The 19,882-nt window shown below is 38.8% G+C and overlaps 2 protein-coding genes across 3 annotated transcripts in view; both read left to right on the top strand.

Moving 5' to 3' along the window:
• LOC109056505 (storkhead-box protein 2-like) overlaps positions 1-11,839 on the top strand; it is a 44,261-nt gene extending 32,422 nt beyond the window's left edge. For both annotated transcript variants that reach the window (XM_042758836.1, XM_042758845.1), the window contains exons 2-4: positions 1,007-1,159; positions 3,350-5,843; positions 8,122-11,839. In XM_042758836.1, coding sequence (XP_042614770.1) covers positions 1,007-1,159; positions 3,350-5,843; positions 8,122-8,323 — 2,849 coding nt within the window. In that variant the 3' untranslated portion in view covers positions 8,324-11,839. The remainder of the gene's footprint in view (positions 1-1,006; positions 1,160-3,349; positions 5,844-8,121) is intronic.
• Positions 11,840-15,751: 3,912 nt separating this feature from the next.
• Positions 15,752-19,859, top strand: LOC109087261 (transmembrane protein 134-like). The gene is made up of 8 exons (XM_019101477.2): positions 15,752-15,976; positions 16,725-16,969; positions 17,055-17,122; positions 17,875-17,961; positions 18,097-18,173; positions 18,391-18,435; positions 18,671-18,724; positions 18,928-19,859. The coding sequence occupies exons 2-8, from the start codon at positions 16,769-16,771 to the stop codon at positions 19,008-19,010; spliced, it is 615 nt and encodes a 204-aa protein (XP_018957022.2). The 5' UTR covers positions 15,752-15,976; positions 16,725-16,768; the 3' UTR covers positions 19,011-19,859.
• The last annotated feature ends 23 nt before the right edge of the window (positions 19,860-19,882 follow it).

The following is a 19,882-nucleotide window of genomic DNA, read 5'->3' as shown; positions in this document are numbered from 1 at the left end:
GTTAAAGGAGTTATCCATGCTTACAGTGTAATCTTCGTGTAAAACATAATTTTTCCTGAGATATTTTGTAGCTTCTTTCAATAATGGACACTGGTTTTAATTGATTTTTTTTTTTTTTTCAAGATCAGTGTTTCTACTGCTGCTTATTAGTTTAGACTTCATCTCCAAGCTATAAAAATGGCTGAAATGTATAATATATGATTTTTTTTACCATTTTTACAATGATATAGATTTATGCTTTGTATTTCTGATCTCATCTCCAAATTGGATTTCACTTCATGATGAGTAACTGTATAAATGACCAATAGCAATTTTTTAGGCATGGTTTGGATAATGCTGACTCAGTTCTCACTATTAAACATCATAGTGTTTGTAACTTTTACACAATGAATAATCTGAGTTTAAAAGGCGTGTCAGACAGACGTTCTGCATATAACATGTACGTCTTGTGGTATTTCATCTGCTACCAACAATATTAAAGCATTTGATGTAGTGCATATGCTTATTTTAATAATGAGCTGGACAACAGTGGGTAAAGCATCATTAAAAGTCTTTGCAACACAGATGCAGGAAAGTGGAAAAGTGAAGTATAGTCTCTCTCAGATGTATTATGTGATATAACGTTTGATTTGCTCTGAATTGTGATCCAAGTTAATCCAATATGCATGGGTGTTTTTTTGGGATCAATATTGATGCATGGCCTGGGGTCTTTCTGCCTACGCAGGCAGAGGGGCTTATTGCTGAGTCATCAGTATAAGGTCACATTTGGCAACACACGATCACACACCCTGGATAACCTTCATGCTACTGTTGTGACTGTATAGCATCTTGAACCTTTCTCCTGGTCCAACATTAACACTCTAGGAGACATTGTGAACTTCTTAGGTGTTTTTTTTTTTGTTTGTTTTTACATTAAAAAGGTGACATTAAAGGACCAATCAGTTGCCAAACAAGTACGTTCTTGTATAGTAGGTTTGAACATTATTTTGTGTGTGTGTCCCTCTAGGCGATGTATCTCCAATCAGTATGTCACCCATCAGTCAGTCTCAGTTCATCCCACTGGGAGAGATTCTGTGTCTGGCCATCTCAGCCATGAACTCTGCCCGCAAGCCTGTCACACAAGATGCGCTGATGGAGCACCTTACAACCTGCTTCCCAGGTAGCCCTCCAGACACACTTATGAACACACACGAACACTTGAGTAAACACTTCTATTAATATTTTATAATAGACATAACCACATTAATTATTACCTAAGCAAGTGTCATCATAAAATTATAAAAAGACTTTCAGTTTTATTAGGATAATCCTCGCCTTAAAAAAATGTTGTGCTGGATAAATCGCCATTTTTCACAAGCCACAATTATTCGGCTTCATTCATCTCATTTGCTGAGTTTATAGCACTAGGTCAAATTCAGAATCATTTTTTTTTTTTCAGGCAAGGAATTTACAGTCAAGAAACACTGACCATAATTTTGATTTATAGATGAAAATGAAAAAATTCATACCCTGTCACTATCAAAACTACCCTTTAAAATAATGTTTTTCCCCCTGTACTATTGTAATTGTTAGTTCTGATTATTGCAACTTTTGGAGTAATGTCATTTGCCCCAATAGCAAAACAACAAAATCTAAGATAACATTTCTATGATTCACCAAAAAATTAAATAAAAAATAAAGAGATTGTTTTTTGTTGGTCAAAACAGAGAAAGATGTCAAAATTGCCATCACTCCTAATACATCACTATAATAATTGCTGTTAAAAGTGTTCATCATCTGTTTCATTACATTTTTCCATACATTTCTGTACATTAACTGACAGTCACCACTGATAAGCTACTACTAAATATATTGTAGAAACTTAATTTTCTGTAAAGTAGCTTTGCACCGATTTGTATCGTGAAAAGCGATATACAAATAAACTTGAATTTAACTGAATTTAACTCCTTTAGCCTTTGTATTAGAAACACTCACTCAGCAGCGTTAACTAGTTTTCTGTAATTGAATGTCAAGTTAAGAAAAACAAAGTATAGTGTAAAAAAAATGAAAAATAAAATTGAAAAAAAAAAAAAAAATTTATATATATATATATATATATATATATATATATATATATATATATATATAAAGTTGACAGATTTACAATATTAATAGTTGTGGAAATGCATCATCACAGTCTGTGAAAAAGGTGAGAAATCAGTCAAACAAAGTGCAAAGTGTGCAAACTTCACCTGAATAGAGTCTGTCTGCTTTCCATTAAAGGAGTGGTTAAAAAAAAAAAAAAAGGAACAGAGGCTGTGGATTGCGTCATGTTGGTATGGCAACTACCACTGTATGATGTAATGGCAGGCAACACTTAACCCTGACAGCTTATCTCCTCCTTTATCCGTTGTGTGTGCTTTTTGTGATTGAGGGTGTTGAAAAGCTGATTTAGGTGAAGTGAGGACTTGAGTGCAGTGAGGACACCATGCACCTTGTAGTGCAGTCTACCCTGTTGGTGCTCCTTGTCTGAGTTACAGGCAATGTTTACTTATTTTACACATGTGAAATTAAACTATTTAATATTAATAAACTTATAACAATGAATAAATTGATTGTTAACATTAATTTGTGATAAAATCTTTCTTTTGTCTCAAATAACAGTTGAAGGTTTACAAGTATACAGTCCGACTTCTTAGTGAACAGTTAGCTTAGTCAGTTTAGGCTTATTAGTTAAAATTTTCAATCTGGCTAATGAAATAAGGGCAAAACAAGATATAATGTAACATCTATAACTAAAACGGTAAGAAATTGTAAAAATTTGGTTTAAAATTGTTAGGAGATATTTTAATATTATTATTGTATTTTATTATTTTATTTTATTATCATGAGTTCTTATGAAAGAGGGCCCTTTGGTAAGGCACACTGGCAGGTTTTATCTTATTACATTGAAGGGATAACAGACGTGATGATGAAAGATGAGGTAATGACTGGTGTGTTGTGATTGGTGGTGACATAAACCAGCAACCAATGTTCTTCTTTTGATTGGCCTTCTGTAGTTATTTGTGTGATCACACCTACTCACGGTTAATCCCACTTTTGGCACAAGTAGTTCTCGATAATGCTGACATCAACATGAACCCACTAATCTGCTACTTCCTGCCGCCCATTTTATCCCCACTCTGCACTCTATTTTTCACATCTAAGTGTTTGCCTGTTGAGCTTTTCCTTTGAAAAACTAATTGATATTGATGACTGAAAATGTATTATTATCATATCACAAATGTTAGCCAAATAGAAAAAGCACTTAAAATTAAGTTAGAACTATGAAAATGATTATGAAATTTACATGCGGTTGTATTTTCTTCAGGGGTACCCACTCCGAGTCCAGAGATCCTGCGGCACACGCTGAACATGTTGGTACGGGAGAGAAAGATCTACCCCACACCAGAAGGTTACTTCATTGTAACTCCACAGACCTACTTCATCACCCCCTCCCTCATCCGCACCAACAGCAAGTGGTACCACCTGGATGAGCGGCATCCAGAGCGACAGCAGCAGCAACAACAACAGCAGCAACAGCTTCAACAACAGCAACAGCAGCAGCAACAGCCGCCACCTCAACAGCAATGCACATCACCACAATCTGGAACCATCACTCCCTCCACCTCTGGCTGCATACGAGAAAGGCCTAACCCCAAGAACCACTGCGACTCCTACAATGCCTACCGCGATGAGGTGCCCAGCATTCATACCTCAACAATTCAAAGAAAATCCCCGAAAGAACCCAAAGGAGATCCCCCTTCATATCTACAACCCCCACAGGCTCCACCTGCCATTCAGCATCCACCTGACCCCACCGACAAGAGCAAGAGCATGACCGCCAACTTCTCTTACAAGACAGATACACTAACCAAGAAGAAGGAGGGCAGTGGTGGGGGCAGCAGTGAGAGGCAGTCTAAGAAGTTTGGGTTAAAGCTGTTTCGCTTGAGCTTGAAAAAGGACAAGACCAAACAGCTGGCCACCTTTTCAGCACAGTTCCCTCCAGAGGAGTGGCCCTTGAGGGATGAGGATACACCGTCTGCTGCAGCGATCCCTCGTGAGGTGGAGATGGAGATCATTCGCCGCATCAACCCAGACCTGACGGTGGAGAACGTGGCCCGTCACACAGCTGTCATGAAGCGACTGGAAGAGGAACGAGCTCAGCGCTGCAAGGCCAGCTCCTCAGCACAGCACAGTGCCCGCAGTCGCCGGAGCCGAGGCCACCGGCGTGTGCCACATGGGAAGTCACGTTCACACAGCAAGACGCGGGCTTCTCGGGGAGACCCCTCTGAGGGCTCCAATCTGGACCTGCCAGCAGTCAGCCTGGAGAGGGACTACCGTTTTTTCAGTCACTCTCTGGTACGCTCACCAAGAGAGGGAATGTACACAGTGGAACGCAGAAGTGGTGGTGCCTACCTTGTCCACAGCAACCCCAACATTGCTGAGTCACACTTTCCTGTCACACCAGAGTGGGATGTTTCGGGGGAGCTTGCAAAGAGGCGGACAGAGATGCCTTTCCCTGAGCCTTCACGTGGGACGACACATTCTAGAGTGCACCGGAGCCACAGCCACACTCAGGACCGCAAGTCACGCAATGAGCGGCCCGATAAAGCTAAAGAGCGATCGCGTTCTATGGACAACTCCAAGGGCCCGCTGGGAGGTGGGAGCTCCATGCTTGGCACGGCTGAGGATTATGACCGCAGTCCTGATGACAGAAGCCGCTACTATACTGATGATGGGACACTGAGGGCCTCCTCTCAAAAGGCCCCACACTTCTCATGCATTATGTTTTCTGCAGCCAAGTTCAGCTCTGAAATGTCTGTACCTGATATGGGCAAAATGAGTCTGGATGAATCAAGACTCTGCAGCCCTCTAGAACGGAACAAAAGCAGGGACAGTCTCCCAGCCTACAGTGACCTGAAGGCCTTGTCGCCAAAGCCTTTGGCTGATGACTACTTACAGTGCAATACATCGAATGAAACAATCCTTACTGCCCCACTGCCTCTGGGCAAATCTGACCATGACACTTTAACCCCATCTGATGGAATCCGCAAGGGCTCTCCAGCTGACCAGCAGACGCCTCACCTCACCTCTCCTCACCCCTTGGAGTACAAAGAGGACTCCTCCACCAAGGGGCACAATGGTTCTGGCAAACCCACACCGAGCCAGACTCCTGAGCCTATACCCAATGGACGTTTGATACAGCACCAACACAACACTGACCCAGGGGGTGGGGGAGGTGGTGGTAGCACTGGTGGCGGGGTGGACAAGAGGAAAGAGATTTTTAGTAAGGACACTTTGTTCAAACCGCCACTCAATGTTTTGACTGTGAGCTATGTGGACAGTGGCTACTCAAAGTCAGGCACTTTGCGTAAGACTCCGCACATGAAATCATCTGAGGTCCTTGACACTCTGGAGACCCAACAGCCATCTAACTCCACCCCCTTGTCTGCATCTGCCCCGGCACCTACAGGCACAGAACAGGTTGCTCCCTCCACATCTGAAGCTGCTTTTGACTATTACAACGTGTCAGATGATGACGATGAGGAGGAGGCAGAGGAGGCCTCCCATAAAGAGGCCGCCCCAACAGAAGCAAAGGGGCGGGCAGGGGCCGGAGATGGTGGTGGAGGCGGTGGGACCATGCAGTGGTTGCTTGAACGGGAGAAAGAGCGGGATTTACAGCGGAAGTTTGAGAACAACTTGACTCTGCTTAGTCCTAAGGAGAGCGAGAATAATAACAGCCAGAAGTCGGCTCACTCGGCACGGCTGGACAGCATGGACAGCAGTAGTGTGACTGTAGACAGTGGGTTTAACTCCCCTCGGTAAGTACTCACTTCAGAGACAGAATGTGTTACAAACTGCAAACCCATATTTGAATGTATTGTCAATTGCTGCCTGTGAATAAGTGGTCAGTGCATCAGTTAATTGCCATTTTTCTTTTCTATTACCAAAGACATAAGATTAGGTTAGATAGTGAGGAAATAAAATATAACATTATGCTTACCAGAAAACATAAATTGCTAATATGGTAGAATCCACTTTTTTCTCTGACATCCCACAAAATGAAATGTTGTTTTCCATAGGTCATTTTTTATATGTTTGATTTAAAGCAGATAGTTGCATAGGGCGCATATAATTACAATATTATACTGTGATGTATGGCATGTTTTTTCCCCTTCTTCTTTGCCAAGGCCACAAACCAGCACAGACAGCCTTTAAGTGGGTTTCCCAGGGCTGTGTGTGTTAGCAGAAGCCCTTTATGAGTGAGAGGGTGAGGACTTTTTCAGCTGCTAAAAATAGACCCCTTGTGTCTGTATGACTCATTCAGAGGGATATGGCAGGGGTAGAATAACTGAGAGAGCTTACATGTTCTGCACATGTGCTGCCTTTACTCCTTACAATATGCTTTAAGAAAACTAAACACAGGGAAAAGTACCTTGTTAATATGATGGATGATTTTTCCCAGGTGTTTTACCATTATTTTGAATTACACGTTACATTATGTCGTATTTTATGGTTGAAGGAAATGTCTGATATTTACACTAGTAATTTTCTGCTAGGACTTTATCAGTTTTTCTACATATTTTTTCTAACAGTGTAGTGCATGTTTTCTTACTTATTTTGACCTAATAATGATCTCATTCTATGACTGATATGTCAGTTACTGAAAACCAACATTTTTACTGAAAATCCCATAGGAAGCCTCTCTAAATGGACCTTTGCGTTGTAATTCAACACTGTACCAATAATATATTTTATCAATACAACTCATACTGCTGTGCTGTTGAAAATGTTCTTTTTCTTTTGTTGTATTGAACTTTGTAATTTTTTGATTATGTGTGTAATGCATTGCATTTTACTGTCCTTTCTACGATCAACTATCGTGTATCGTGTAAGATGATAATAGTAATAGGCTATGAATATACAGTAGTTGTGGCCCAGTCACATTGTGGTGGAGCTACAAAACCTACAAGACAAACTGCCACAAGTCTCTAATTTTAAGACCCCCAGCAGTCCCTTCAAGCACCCCCCCCCCACACACACAGACAATAATTCACTATTTTCTGGATGACTCATCACATTAGGGATGATGTCATTTCACAGCTCTTGGAAAGACACCAGCATAGCTCTTGTGCATAGACACAATTTAGTTTGTGATTGATGGAAGGCAGTATTGCAGTTACACAGAGAGGGATATGCAAAAAAAACTGCATGTTTCTCTGTGCAGTGCTGATGTTAAATGCATCATATCGGAGTTTAATCTTTGCTTTTAAAGCAATAGTTTTTCATAGAAATGTCATAATTTACTTAACCTTGTGTCATTCCAAACCTGTATGGTTAACTTTCTTCCATGGCACACAAAATGAGGAATTCGATTACTGTTTTTTTTACAGTGAAAGCTTCAAGCTTCAGAAAACACAAAATCACAATAAAAGCATCACTAAATACTTGTGAACACATTTGCTACTTCTCTCATGAATGCACTCTGGAGAGCTACGGTATGTGAAGATTTTCAGTGAATAAAGATTTCAATTACAGTCTGTTTCTTACAACACAGTCATAAGGACCTCTTTTATAATACATTTATGGTGCTTTTGTGTCCATTTTGAATTGTGTACGCTTCAGTATCTGCTCATTGTAATTTCATGGACAAAGGCAGGGAAAACTTCTTCGGGATTTTTCCTTTTGTTTTTTGTGGAAACATTCTGTGGAACAAACCATACCATACGAGCACGAGTAAATGATGATTTAATATTTTGTCAAGCTATTTAATCCACTTCTCCCTGCAGTATAACCACTTTCTTATTGTTGGCTGTCAGTGCTTCTGGTTTAGTTGCTTGAACATATTATTGTTATCATACTGTCACAACAGAGCACACTGTTTTTGTACAGCTAAACAATCCTGCAAACCAGAGTGAAGCTATAGGTAAGGGTGAGGTTGTGTGATTTTTTTTTTGTCTTTCTGAAGACTTGTGTGATGGTTTGTATTGTTTCTTCTGCCTCAAAATAATGATCCAGTTAGCTTGTCTTAAACTCTACTCTTGTTCTTTCTCTTTATCTTCATCTCTGGTCATTTTCCCACCTCCACCACTTTCTCAGCACACGGGAAAGCCTGGCGTCCAACACCTCAAGCATTGTGGAGAGTAACCGGCGACAGAATCCAGCCCTAAGTCCAGGCCACATGGGTACCACCAGCATCGGGCCCCCATTCAGCTTCCGTGCAATCCCAGAGCCCCCTACAACACAACCTGAGAAACTGCAGAAATCCCCCAACTGCCTTGCCTCCATCACCAGCGTCTGACATGGGCCCATCTGGGTTGACGTAGGGTCAGGGTGATCTGCAATGTTGGGGTGCCTAAGTGCAGGAGGTTGGGTGACTCACTCCATCAAGCACCTCGACTACATGGGGACTGTTAAACCCAAAGGCATGGCTTCCAGAGACTGTTCCTACAGCATAAATGGTCACTGCAAAAAAAAAAAAAAAAAAAAAAATTTAAGGGAAAAACACGGAAAAGGAAATTTCTCATCATAGGATTATTTACCCTAACAAGCAATTAATCAGGAAATTCTCCAGTCGGAATCAACCGAAGTAACTGGTAATTTAACAATGTTTTGTTTTCAAGAGTATTTTTGTCAGCCACAGATTAGAGATCGGGATTAAGTTTGCACACATTAAGAAATAGATGCTGATGTGCAGGTCAAAGGTATTACAGATTTGTGATATTGGTATGCAGTACAAGTTAAAAAATGAGGCATAAATGCCCTAATCTGAGCAACATTTAATTCATGGTTCATAAAGTTGTATAATATTCCTAAAAATAAATACATCTGTCATGACACTGCTAGCTACATTGGTGACAATAAGAATCATACTCACATGCTTAATAAAACAAAACATAAACTGAATTAGTGGGAAAAAAAATGACCTCACTCTGAAATTAAGGGAATTTTTTTTTTAAGAAGAAAGGACTATTTATTGATTTACTTCTTTTTTTTTTAACCCAGATGTATTGTGCATACAATTACTTTGTATGCAACTTTACACTAAGTAATGGATTTACCTGTTTCATTAAAGTTCATATTTAATCTCAGGTCATGAATAGTTAACTCTCCTAAGAAGAGGTAAAAACATCAGTCAGTCTGTAATCATGTTTCTGTGGATCGTTTCACCAATCTTTGTTTCTTAAGGGAATAAAACACTCTCTGTAAACAAAAATATAAATGATTTCAATTGAATTTTCGTCTCCATTTAATTCCGATGTAGATTATTTTTATTGTTATTCCCTTTTGAAATAAAAACAGGTGTGTGTTTTATGCCGGTGTGAATCTGATACATAGTCTCATGAACAAGGACACTTGTGGATGTCATTGTTGGTTTGGAAACATGCTTGTCTTCTGTGTAGCTTGATGGCTTTATTTATTGTCATGAAAGAAGGAAGATGTTGGAAATCGCAATGGTGGGAACACGGGTGTTGCGTCCAAAACACTCCAAGGAAAGGTCATGCAGTTCTCTTCCTTTGGGCCAGTGGGATTCAGAGACTAGGCCCTTTTGCTGCTCCGATAAAAATCTTGCTTTTTAAAGATTTTCTTACTTGAGTTGAATCCAGACCACTATGGCATTTTATTTTCAACCTTTTTGTTTGTTTCGTGGTTTTCCTTGGGAATTGAGCTGTTTTTGATCATTACTTAAATCTTGTTCCTGACCTCTGTGGAAAATATGGTCAACAGAGGATATGGTTAAAAATTTTGCCCCAGCCAACACATGATCTGTATATTCACAATCTTTTCATGATTTCAATAAATGCTTATTTTAGGTTGGAACAACTTATTCAGTGAAAGTATGTACAAATAATTTGCTCTGCTGTTATTCATCATTCTTCTTTTCGAATGTCACAGTTGAATAGATTACATCAGGTTTTGACCTGCCATGTGGAATATACAGTAAGTCTCAGATCCATAAGCGAAGGCTCATTTCAAAGATTGAATTAAACATTAAAATACTTGCTTTGAATATTTGGACTATGGCTTTAACTGTTTGGAGTCCCATCTCAAGAAAGCTCCAGAATTAAGGTCTCCTTTCTGGCAGTGACTCGGTGAGATTTTGGAAAGAGAGCAGGGCTCATGTTGCATCCATTGGTGCTATTATGTGGTGATCCTCCCTTTTTATCTTTTATTTGTTTCTTTGCTCATACCCACCACAGTTTTGTTGCTTTATGATGAGTGTTCAGGTGGATATCCTGTAGTGGGACTTATTGTGTTTGAATCAAAGACATGAACCACTTTCAGCTCACTCCCTCTCGCTTGACTATTATCCACACACACCTGCAATCAGCCATGCAAACTACCCTAAACCCCACATACATGCACATAACTAGCTACCTCCACCAACTGTGTAACAACAAGGTAGGGACATGTACAGATTTGGATTCTTTGCCTGTGGAACACAGCGCTATCAGCCTCTTCTCTGTGAATGTTGACAAGGAGCGGCGGACATTGTAATTAAGAGGACTAATTCTAAAGTAATCAGTATTAAGTGCTGTAGTTTCAACTCAATTTTTTCTCAGTTTTTGACAGAAGGGTCTTTTACTTATTTGCAAGTTGTGTATAAATCTGTCTAGCACCACATCAACAAAACATTTCCAATTTTATGTCATTTTCAGTTCTCTGCTGTCCCCTTTACATGAATATTTGTTTATCTGCGTCATTATTTCAAGCCCAGTGAGTAACCATAACTCTAGTTTGTTTAAAATGCATCGACGTGGAAATCAAGGGACTAGATTCTATATTATAAATAAGCAATGGCTATTTTGATATGGAACATTTTGCCTAAATCAGAACTAGTTCACCTGCCTTCTACTTTTTGGCAGTACTGTTTACACTAGTATTGTTTTCAGTTTCCCACATAATATTTGAGAGGTCAGTGGTTAGGGTCCAAACAGCCTCTTAGACCCTGTAGTTGGAGGTGGGATGAAGACTGTGGATAGGTAAGAGCCTCTTATATTAAATGGTAATTTTACATCATTGTTAGACATCATAGATGTACACTAGAGAGCAACATAAGGCAGAGCATTCACCTCATAACGTCTGCTCTATAAATAGATGCTTTCTCAAATCATTGCAACAGAACTTTACTTCAAACAACGATTTAAGTCCAGAAGCATATTTCAGTTCAGTGATGAATACACGTCTGCAGATCTTTAATCACTTTTGTTTTTTGTTTTTTTGTTGGACAATACAAACACATGGCCTCCTTTACTTAACAGGCTCTGTCAGAGGATGCATTTTGGATATCTGTCACATTTTGTGAAATTTAGTTTTAATTTGAACCCCCTCCTTTGTCTGGTGCACCTTTTTGTTTTTTTTTCTCATTAGTTTTTGATAGATAAAAGGGAGTAATGCAGCCAAGACTGCCTTGTAAAAAACATGTTTGCACTGAAATGCCTGGCCTCTGGTTGCTGTTAAGTCCATCCAAGTCGGATGCTTTGTTTATATTGTAAAATATTTCATATGAAATAAAAATGACCATGAAATGTCTTCCCTTAACATTATGGATTTTAGAACCACGTCAGACAACATTGTTTCTAAATGGTGACAGTGTACAGTATCATACTGTAAATGAAATCAATCTGCCATGCTTAGTATAACTTCAGAACAAAACTGAAAGATATGAGGGATCTTTTTGTAATGTCTATAATATTTGAAAAGAAGTCCCTATTTGTGTAGTAATGGTGTATCATCGTTGTGGTAGTGTATGTGATAAACCCAGTTGGGAGATTGTGTTACTTTTTCAGACAATAAAATAACATGTTTGGTTATATGTTTTAAATGTCTTGTGTCTTGAAACCTTTCAGTGGAATGTCTTTAAGTTAAGTTATACATTAGCTGTAAGTATTTTGGATGGCTCTTCTACATTATGATGCTGGTTGATTATTATCACCTAAACAGCACATGACATTTTAGTAATCATTTATTCAGTGTTGAGAGAAATCTGTTGGCGTGCCTAATGAAAACTGAAGTGATACAAAAACGATTGTGAGAAAGGCAAGAAAAACTTTTTTTTAATTTATTGAATGTAATCACTTGTTCATGATGCATTCCATTTCCAATGGAAAATTATATTGTCTTACAGGTTCAAATCATTCTTTAAATCATAATCAATCAGAATATTTGAATATGATTAATGAAAAATGTTTGAAATTGCAAGGCTTCATGGATCAACTTAATGTATCCATGTAAAACTTAAATAATCTACACTCACCAGCCACTTTATTAGGTACACCTGTTCTATTGTTCATTAATGCAAATATCTAATCAGCCAATCACATGGCAGCAACTAAATGCATGTATGCATGTAGACATGGTCAAGACGATATGCTGAAGTTCAAACCGAGTATCAGAATGGCAAAGAAAGGTGACTTTGAATGTGGCATGGTTGTTGGTGCCAGATGGGCTGGTCTGAGTATTTCTGAAACTGCTGATCTTCTGGAATTTTCATGTACAACCACTGGCTTTAAAGATAATGGTCCGAAAAAGAATCCAGTGCACGTCAGTTTTTAGAGCAAAAATGCCTTGATGTCAGAGGAGAATGGCCAGACTGGTTTTTGAGTCCACAGAAAGGCAACAGTAGTGCAACCACTCAATACAACTGAGGTACGCAGAAGAGCATCTTTGAATGCACAACATGTCAAACCTTGAAGATCGCACTGGGTGCCACTCCTGTCAGCTAAGAACAGGAAACTGAGGATACAGTTCACAAAACTGGACAATGAGTCTCGAATTCTGTGTGCGATATTCGGATGGTAGGGCCAGAACTGGGCATAATTAACATGAAAGCATGGATCCATCCTACCTTGTATCAATGGTTCAGGCTGGTGGTGGTGTAATGTGTGGGGGGTATTTTCTTGGCATACTCTGGGCCCCTTGTACCACTTGAACATCATTTAAATGCCATAGTCTACTTCCAGAAGGATAACGTCCCATGTCACAAAGCCTAAATCATCTCAAACAATAATAAGTGGCAGTGAGTTGACTACTCTCCACAGTCACCAGATCTCAATCCAGTAGAGCACCTTTGGGATGTGGTGGAATAGGAGATTGGTATCACTCAGTGAATTCAACTGACTGCTCGAGGCCAGCATGAAACACTCAGAACAGTTGACGGGCCACTGCTGCACTTTGTCATGAAAGCTTATCATTTGCATGTGTTTTTAAGCCTTGCCAATTTAAACATTCAAGAGATTTTAGAGCATTCAAACACAAGCAGATCAAACACAAGGTCAAGCACGTTGTGTTTGGTTCACACACAGTGAGCCGCGTTTCAGACAAGCGAACACCATATTTAGTTCTCTATCACGTCTTCTTGCACTTGAACAATCAAATACACCTTGCCAATTTAAACATTCAATCACAAAAAGACGTGAAAGAGCTTTATTCAGCACCCGCGTGCACATAGAGCCGCGTCTCACAGCCCATCGACACCACATTGAGTTTTGTGTCTTCTTGCGCTTGTCGAAATACCCGTCTCGGCAAGTATTCTCAAAAAACTGTTGGTTATGTCTGAAGTGAACGTAAACGGTTGAAAAAGAAATCAGATGTGTATTATTATATTGGATCCATGCATTGTCTCTTAAAGTCACCGCACCTTATTTACCAGCTGCTGTCGGTGTTCTTAATGTTAATCCTAGGAAAAAAAAGAGAGAGAGACAGAAAATGACTCACTGCTCTTGACTGAATTCCTTTTGTAGTTTTAACAAGAACGAATCTATATTTAATTTATACAGTCAAGACTATGCTATGCTATTTTCCATTTGATTCGGTTTCTGCACCTGAGCACCTACAAACTTGAATAAGCTTAAATCATTGCTTAATTTGTATCTTTGTTCTGTTTATTTATTTGTCTTATTTACATGATTTCAAACAGGGCCTACAACCTGCACCGGGCCCTGCAAACCCCAGCTACGGCCCTGGTGATGCTACCATTTCAATATGGACCAAAATATCTGAGGATTGTTTGCACACTGCTGAATCTAGGCCACGATGAATAAGGCAGTTCTGAAAGCAAAAGGGGGTCCAACTAAAGTTGCCGGTGAATGCTGTTTTACCGGACGACACCGGAAAGGAAATTCAAGCGTTCAATTTGTGTAGGTTGTATCTTGCCACCATCTAGTGGCTAAACAGTGTAAAACATCTAAGAGAAAAGACATTAGATAACAGATCAACATGACTAGCCTGTGTCTAAAATTTGTAAAATGTGCTGAAGTGAATCAGATTTGACAAACATCAACGAGCAGAATCTGACCGACATATGATTTAAAATGGTCAGACGAAGTGAAACTTGAGACATGTTTAAAGTCACATTACAGTGAAAAATGTAGGAAAGCGTTAATGATTACCATATTTTCACTCTTTATTAGTTTAACTTGGGTCAATGGATAAAGCTAATTGCAAACAGCATGCAGTCAAACTGTTGTCACGTTGTACTTGCTTCCTTTTTCAACCCAGATGAAAATAAAAGATTATTAGGAACATAGGAATTCTAGGCAAAAATAAAGATATATTAGATCTTTTTTTAGTGATATTACATAAAGCATAACAGTTGTTTACTCCTCACAGATATCTGAAAGGTGCCTAAAAATATAATTAGGCTATTTACAAGTTCATCTTGATTTTAAGAGAGATGAACAAATGTCCACACCTTTGTATTATCACTTGGGCAATCAAATGAGAGACAGCCATCAACTGTAGAATGCTACTGGGCAATGACAAAAAAAGGTGACAAACTTATTTAGCATTAGAAGCACACCTTCATTTTCATGCAGTTACAGACTGTAAGGAAGCAGGGTAAATATCCGTCTAACTAGAACCGAAGAAAAAGACACTGGACCTTATACTGTGTCTTAAACAAGAACATAGCAAATTTCTGTTTCACAAATCCTTTCTTACATCCCTGCTGAAGAAAACAGCATATGCTGGTTAGGTATGTTTTGATGCTGGTTTATGCTGGTCATGTGCTGGTTTATGCTGGTCCTTTGCTGATTTATGCTGGTCATGTGCTGGTTTATGCTGGTCCTTTGCTGGTTTATGCTGGTCATGTGCTGGTTTATGCTGGTCACGTGCTGATTTATGCTGGTCCTTTGCTGGTTTATGCTGGTCACGTGCTGGTTTATGCTGGTCACGTGCTGGTTTATGCTGGTCATGCTGGTTTATGCAGGTCATGTGCTGGCAAATGCTGGTCATGTGCTGGCAAATACTGGTCATGTGCTGGCAAAGGACCATCATAAATCAGCAAAGGACCAGCATCAAAACATACCTAACCAGCATATGCTGTTTTTTTTCAGCAGGGATAAAATTAAATTCAAGGGACAATTATGCCAGAATCCATTTATGAAGAATTTGAAAAGATCGCTCATCATTTCAAAATGCACACTCAAGCAGAAACGCATTGGGACTGTAAGCAACCAATATGCCCTTGTGCCCAGTGTCTAAATAACAGTTTTTCACCATGCATCCATCAAAAATAATTTCAAGTCATACTTACCACTGCCATTCCTTTTTTCTTGCATTTAATTATTAAAAATACATTTACAATTTAAGTTATATTGTTTTTAATAATTACTAAAGGAATTATAATTTATTATTATTATAAGAAATCTAAAACTATACATTTATCATCTGTATTAAAATACCCCATGTTTTCATGGACGGTGACGACGGTAGTTGATGAATCCTCCAGTCCTCCGGGTGTCGCTGAAGAGACAACCGCTACTTTTGTGTGTTTAGACTCGACCCACAAAAAGAAGCAGCTGTAACTAGCAAAGTTTGGGTTGAAGGCTTTCGCCGGCGAGTAAATAATACATTTAAACAGCTTTACTAACGTTGTATGCCTTAAAAAGCGGTCTAAGGATCATGCCAGACAGATCTACGAATAACTGACGAGGATCAAGACTAATGAACAGTAAGTAGAGGATTCTTCCTTTTGTAATGTTGCGCTATTGTTGGTCTTGATAACGGGATGTTCGACTCTTTACATTTTCAGACAGACTCGTAAAATTAACAGTAGACATTATACCTCAAAACAACTGCTATTTTCAATGACATACTAGGTTTTAAACTCACATTTTATTATTGTATCATACTTAAAATTACGTGTCGCATGTAACGAGCTCCTTTATAGTGCGCAAGATGTAGATTGTTTTGGGTGGATGCGAACATTCTGTTGTTAGGAACAAGCGGAAGAGCGCGTCAGTCACATGCTTCCTCAGGGCAATTACTCACACTCGGGCATTTATTCTACTTATGAATCTGAATCTGCCTCATAAAATAAAGTTTTAACATCTGTTAACTTTTCAGTAATAAATCAATAATAATAATAATTAAAAAAAACACAACAGCAATCATTAAAAAATGACGACACTTTCATCAATGACAAACACTTTTCCTTGTAACTTATAAAATTTTGTAGACCAATCACTTTGAAATGGTCTGTACTTTAGCCACAATGAGCAGCTTTGTTCTAAAGAAGCGAATGTTGTTTGCTCTTCTTTAGTAATACTTACAGTTGGGATGAAGTGATTTAGAGAGAAAAATGTAAAATTCATTAGTGTGTATTGTAATGTTATGTTATAAGGCAGTCAATGCACTATACTGCATTATGAGAAATACAGAGGGCTGTAACTAAACCAAGATGTTCATCAACTTCACAGTGCTCGCCAGTTAACAAACAGCCAGTATCTGAGGGCCTGCAGCAATGGGGACACAGTTCACAATTGATGACGCGTTCGTCCTGGATGGGGAGGAGGAAGGAGTGGTGCCTGGAGAGGATGAGGGGGAATGGAAGGGGAGAGAGAAGGATGGCGGGGGAGAGATGATGTTTGGACCTCTTTCTTTTGCCAAAACACAAACTTCTGGATCCACTGGCACTCCCGAACACAGTAATCTGAAATATCAGGTCAGGTGTTTACATGAGTGTCGCTTTCTTTAAGAGAGTCTTTTACGGGCAAATATGACTAACTTTAATTTGTGTTCGCCCACAGAACCTGGAAAATGAAGATGCTTTAGGTGGCACTGTGAACTCTTCTTTCAATAACTTCTTTAAAATCAGGTTTGGACATTCTCTTTAAGCAAGGAAATTAGTTGAATATTGAATTTAATAAAATGAGCAGCATAGTACAAAATGAAGGATGGGTCGCACCAATAAGGGTTTCATTAAGCGGAGTTTAAAACTGGTGCTTGAGTTTAAAGTTAACTCCCATTTTGGTTGTTGGGGTTTTAATTTAATTCAAGATATGTTGCAGCACTTTAAGTTCTAAGAAATCAGAATTTAAAATTTTCACCGGAGATTTAAAAGCTTCAGATGCAATTAACAGCAAGTGTCATCGATGATGAGTTTGTCAGTGTAATGTACATTTCCTACTGTCATTATTATTACAATTAGTTATTATTAGTGTTGACAGATTGAACAAGCAGAGTAAGAAATAGTCTGTGAAGCTGATATGGCAAAAATTTTTTAATACTACTGCTAATGGAAACATGCAAACAATTACTGCAAGTTTATCCTAGTTAATCATTAGTAAAAAGGCCAGTTTTGATCTGTGTAGCTCCTGTGGTAAAAATCTAATTGTTTAGATTTTCTAAATGGCATCTTATAAAGTTTTGTTTCTTTTTACACTTAAGGTTATTCTAAATTCTTAGTCCAGCATCTTAATTTGCAGCACATTGTTCATTAGAGAACATGAAGTGACCGACTGCCAAATAAACAAGCCATTAAATAGCCAACTAAAAGAAATAAAATATGTAGCTTTGCATTTGATTGTCAAAGCCTGATGCCAAGCCCTGTGTCTGTCTGTGTTCCAGTGATCCCGCTACTCTGTCCTACTGCAGCTCTCAGTGGTCATTCAGCACACTCAGCTCAGTCACACAGCTGTCTGCTCACTGCTGCGGGTAACAACCTCTCCGCCCCCTCATTTATAGATTTCTGGATGAGATTAACCAAAACCACTCTGGTTGGGTGAATTAAAATAGTTAATGATATTCTTTTCCTTTCCTTGTGCTTTGTTCTGTGTGGATTGTTCCCAGGTGGACGTCTCACCCGCTGGTGAAGAAGAACAGACGAGTCGTTCTTGCCTCATTCCTCCTCTTAATCACTGGAGTTGGTAAGACTATCATAACTTTTTTGATGTTTTTTGATCACAACAAGTACTACTGGTCTCAGGGGGAAGGTGTCTGGGAACTGCTGTTTCTGTTTGACTTGTAAAGTGCTTTGTTTACCTTGCTGTGAACTCTTGAGCATAGATGGTAAATTCAAATGCAATTGTCTGCTGTTAAATTATTGTATTATCTCTCCCTTCCTATCTTCCCCCTCCCTATCAGCTTTGATCTTTACAGGCATTGTCATACAGTTAAATCCTCATGCAGGTAAGACCTGTCACGTTGGCTTTAAGTAACTGTGAAACATGAGCAGGATTGCTTTAGAACACAAACTCGTTCAGCTAATTATAAGTGGAGCATATCACCTAATAAATCAGTGCTCTGCATGCCTTAAAAACAAAGACACCACAACCTTCAGACATAATCTAAATCAACAGTTGGTTTTATGCTAATACTTTCCTGTATAATTATGTAAGCCATGTATTTATGCCTTTTTTTGTAGGTGTTTCAAGTGCAATTTTCTTTGTTCCTGGATTTCTTCTCTTCATTCCTGGTGGTAAGATCTAACATGTTCTTAATGAGTCAGGTTTGCCATTGTGAATATCAGTAGTGGATTCTGGACCTTAGATAATATAGTTTTATGAATTGTGACGTTATCTGTGCTGTCAAGAGAAGTTGTTCATGCAGAGGAAGAAAATTACTTTGCTTAAAGAGAAAAACAACGAAACAACTCTTGCTCTTCCCTTTTTTTTGTTTCAGTGTATCACGTGATCTATATAAGCTGTGCAGTTCGGGGACGAAGAGGATTCAAGTTCTTTTACTTGCCGTACTTTGAGAAGTAAACCGTTTTTCACTTTAGGTTTCAAAGACATACTTTTACAACCTCTGTTACTAGTGGTTTTCTAAACAATTTCTTCATTTTGGTAAAAGCCAGTCTGTACACAGGTCTAAGTACAACATCTACAGAAAAAAAACTGTGATTCTTAGAGTGTCAAGTGCAACAATATACAATCTTTCTTTGAAAGAAGGCACAGACTGTAATAAAGTCATAGTTGACCCAAAAATGAAAATTAGTTGAAAATGTACTTGCTCTCAGGCCACCCAAGTTTTCATTTCAAGCGGTCGTTTCTGGCCAAAATATGAGTCCATAATCTCCTCCTCACATAAAAATCCAATGACATGTTTGTTTAGAACTTGTAAGTGGTGCTTGATCTGTGCACATTTCTCTCCTGATTCAGTTTTTAATTTAACAGTTGTTTCCGGCTAAAATACGAGTCATCTATCCATAATATTGCTTTCACCAGTGAAGTGGTCTCATCTGAATCAGGTGAGAAATATGTACAGATCAAGCACTGACAAGTGAAAACGGTCAAAAACTGTTCTTAACCAATATGTTGGTGGACTTTTACAATGGAGGAAGTGTTAGTATGGATTATAGACTCGTATTTGGTCAGAAACGACGGTTTGAAGTGAAAACGCCTTGTTTATGGATTTGTTTATCACGAACATGCAGCTTTTTACTTCTCAAGATTTTCAATGATGGACTGTAGTCATGTGGATTCTTGTGATGGTTTTTATCAGCTGTTTGGAGTCTGATTCCGACAGCACCCATTCAAAATTTTGGTCAGATGAAGACATAAACTCGTCTACATTTTGGGTGGCTTGTGGCGAGAACATAGTTTTTTTTTTTTGTTTTTTTTTTTTGTGTGAATTT

Source organism: Cyprinus carpio, chromosome A1, assembly GCF_018340385.1.
Source record: "Cyprinus carpio isolate SPL01 chromosome A1, ASM1834038v1, whole genome shotgun sequence".
NCBI lineage: Eukaryota > Metazoa > Chordata > Actinopteri > Cypriniformes > Cyprinidae > Cyprinus > Cyprinus carpio.
Note: the sequence above shows the minus strand (reverse complement) of the source record. Positions and strands in the feature narration are given on the sequence as shown.

Bases quoted from the DNA above. Each gene is read 5' to 3' on its own strand.
- LOC109087261 (XM_019101477.2), top strand. From the start codon at position 16,769: ATGGGGACACAGTTCACAATTGATGACGCGTTCGTCCTGGATGGGGAG. The intron at 17,123-17,874 runs GTTTGGACATTC...TCTGTGTTCCAG, and splicing joins AATAACTTCTTTAAAATCAG to TGATCCCGCTACTCTGTCCT. The intron at 18,436-18,670 runs GTAAGACCTGTC...CTTTTTTTGTAG, and splicing joins ACAGTTAAATCCTCATGCAG to GTGTTTCAAGTGCAATTTTC.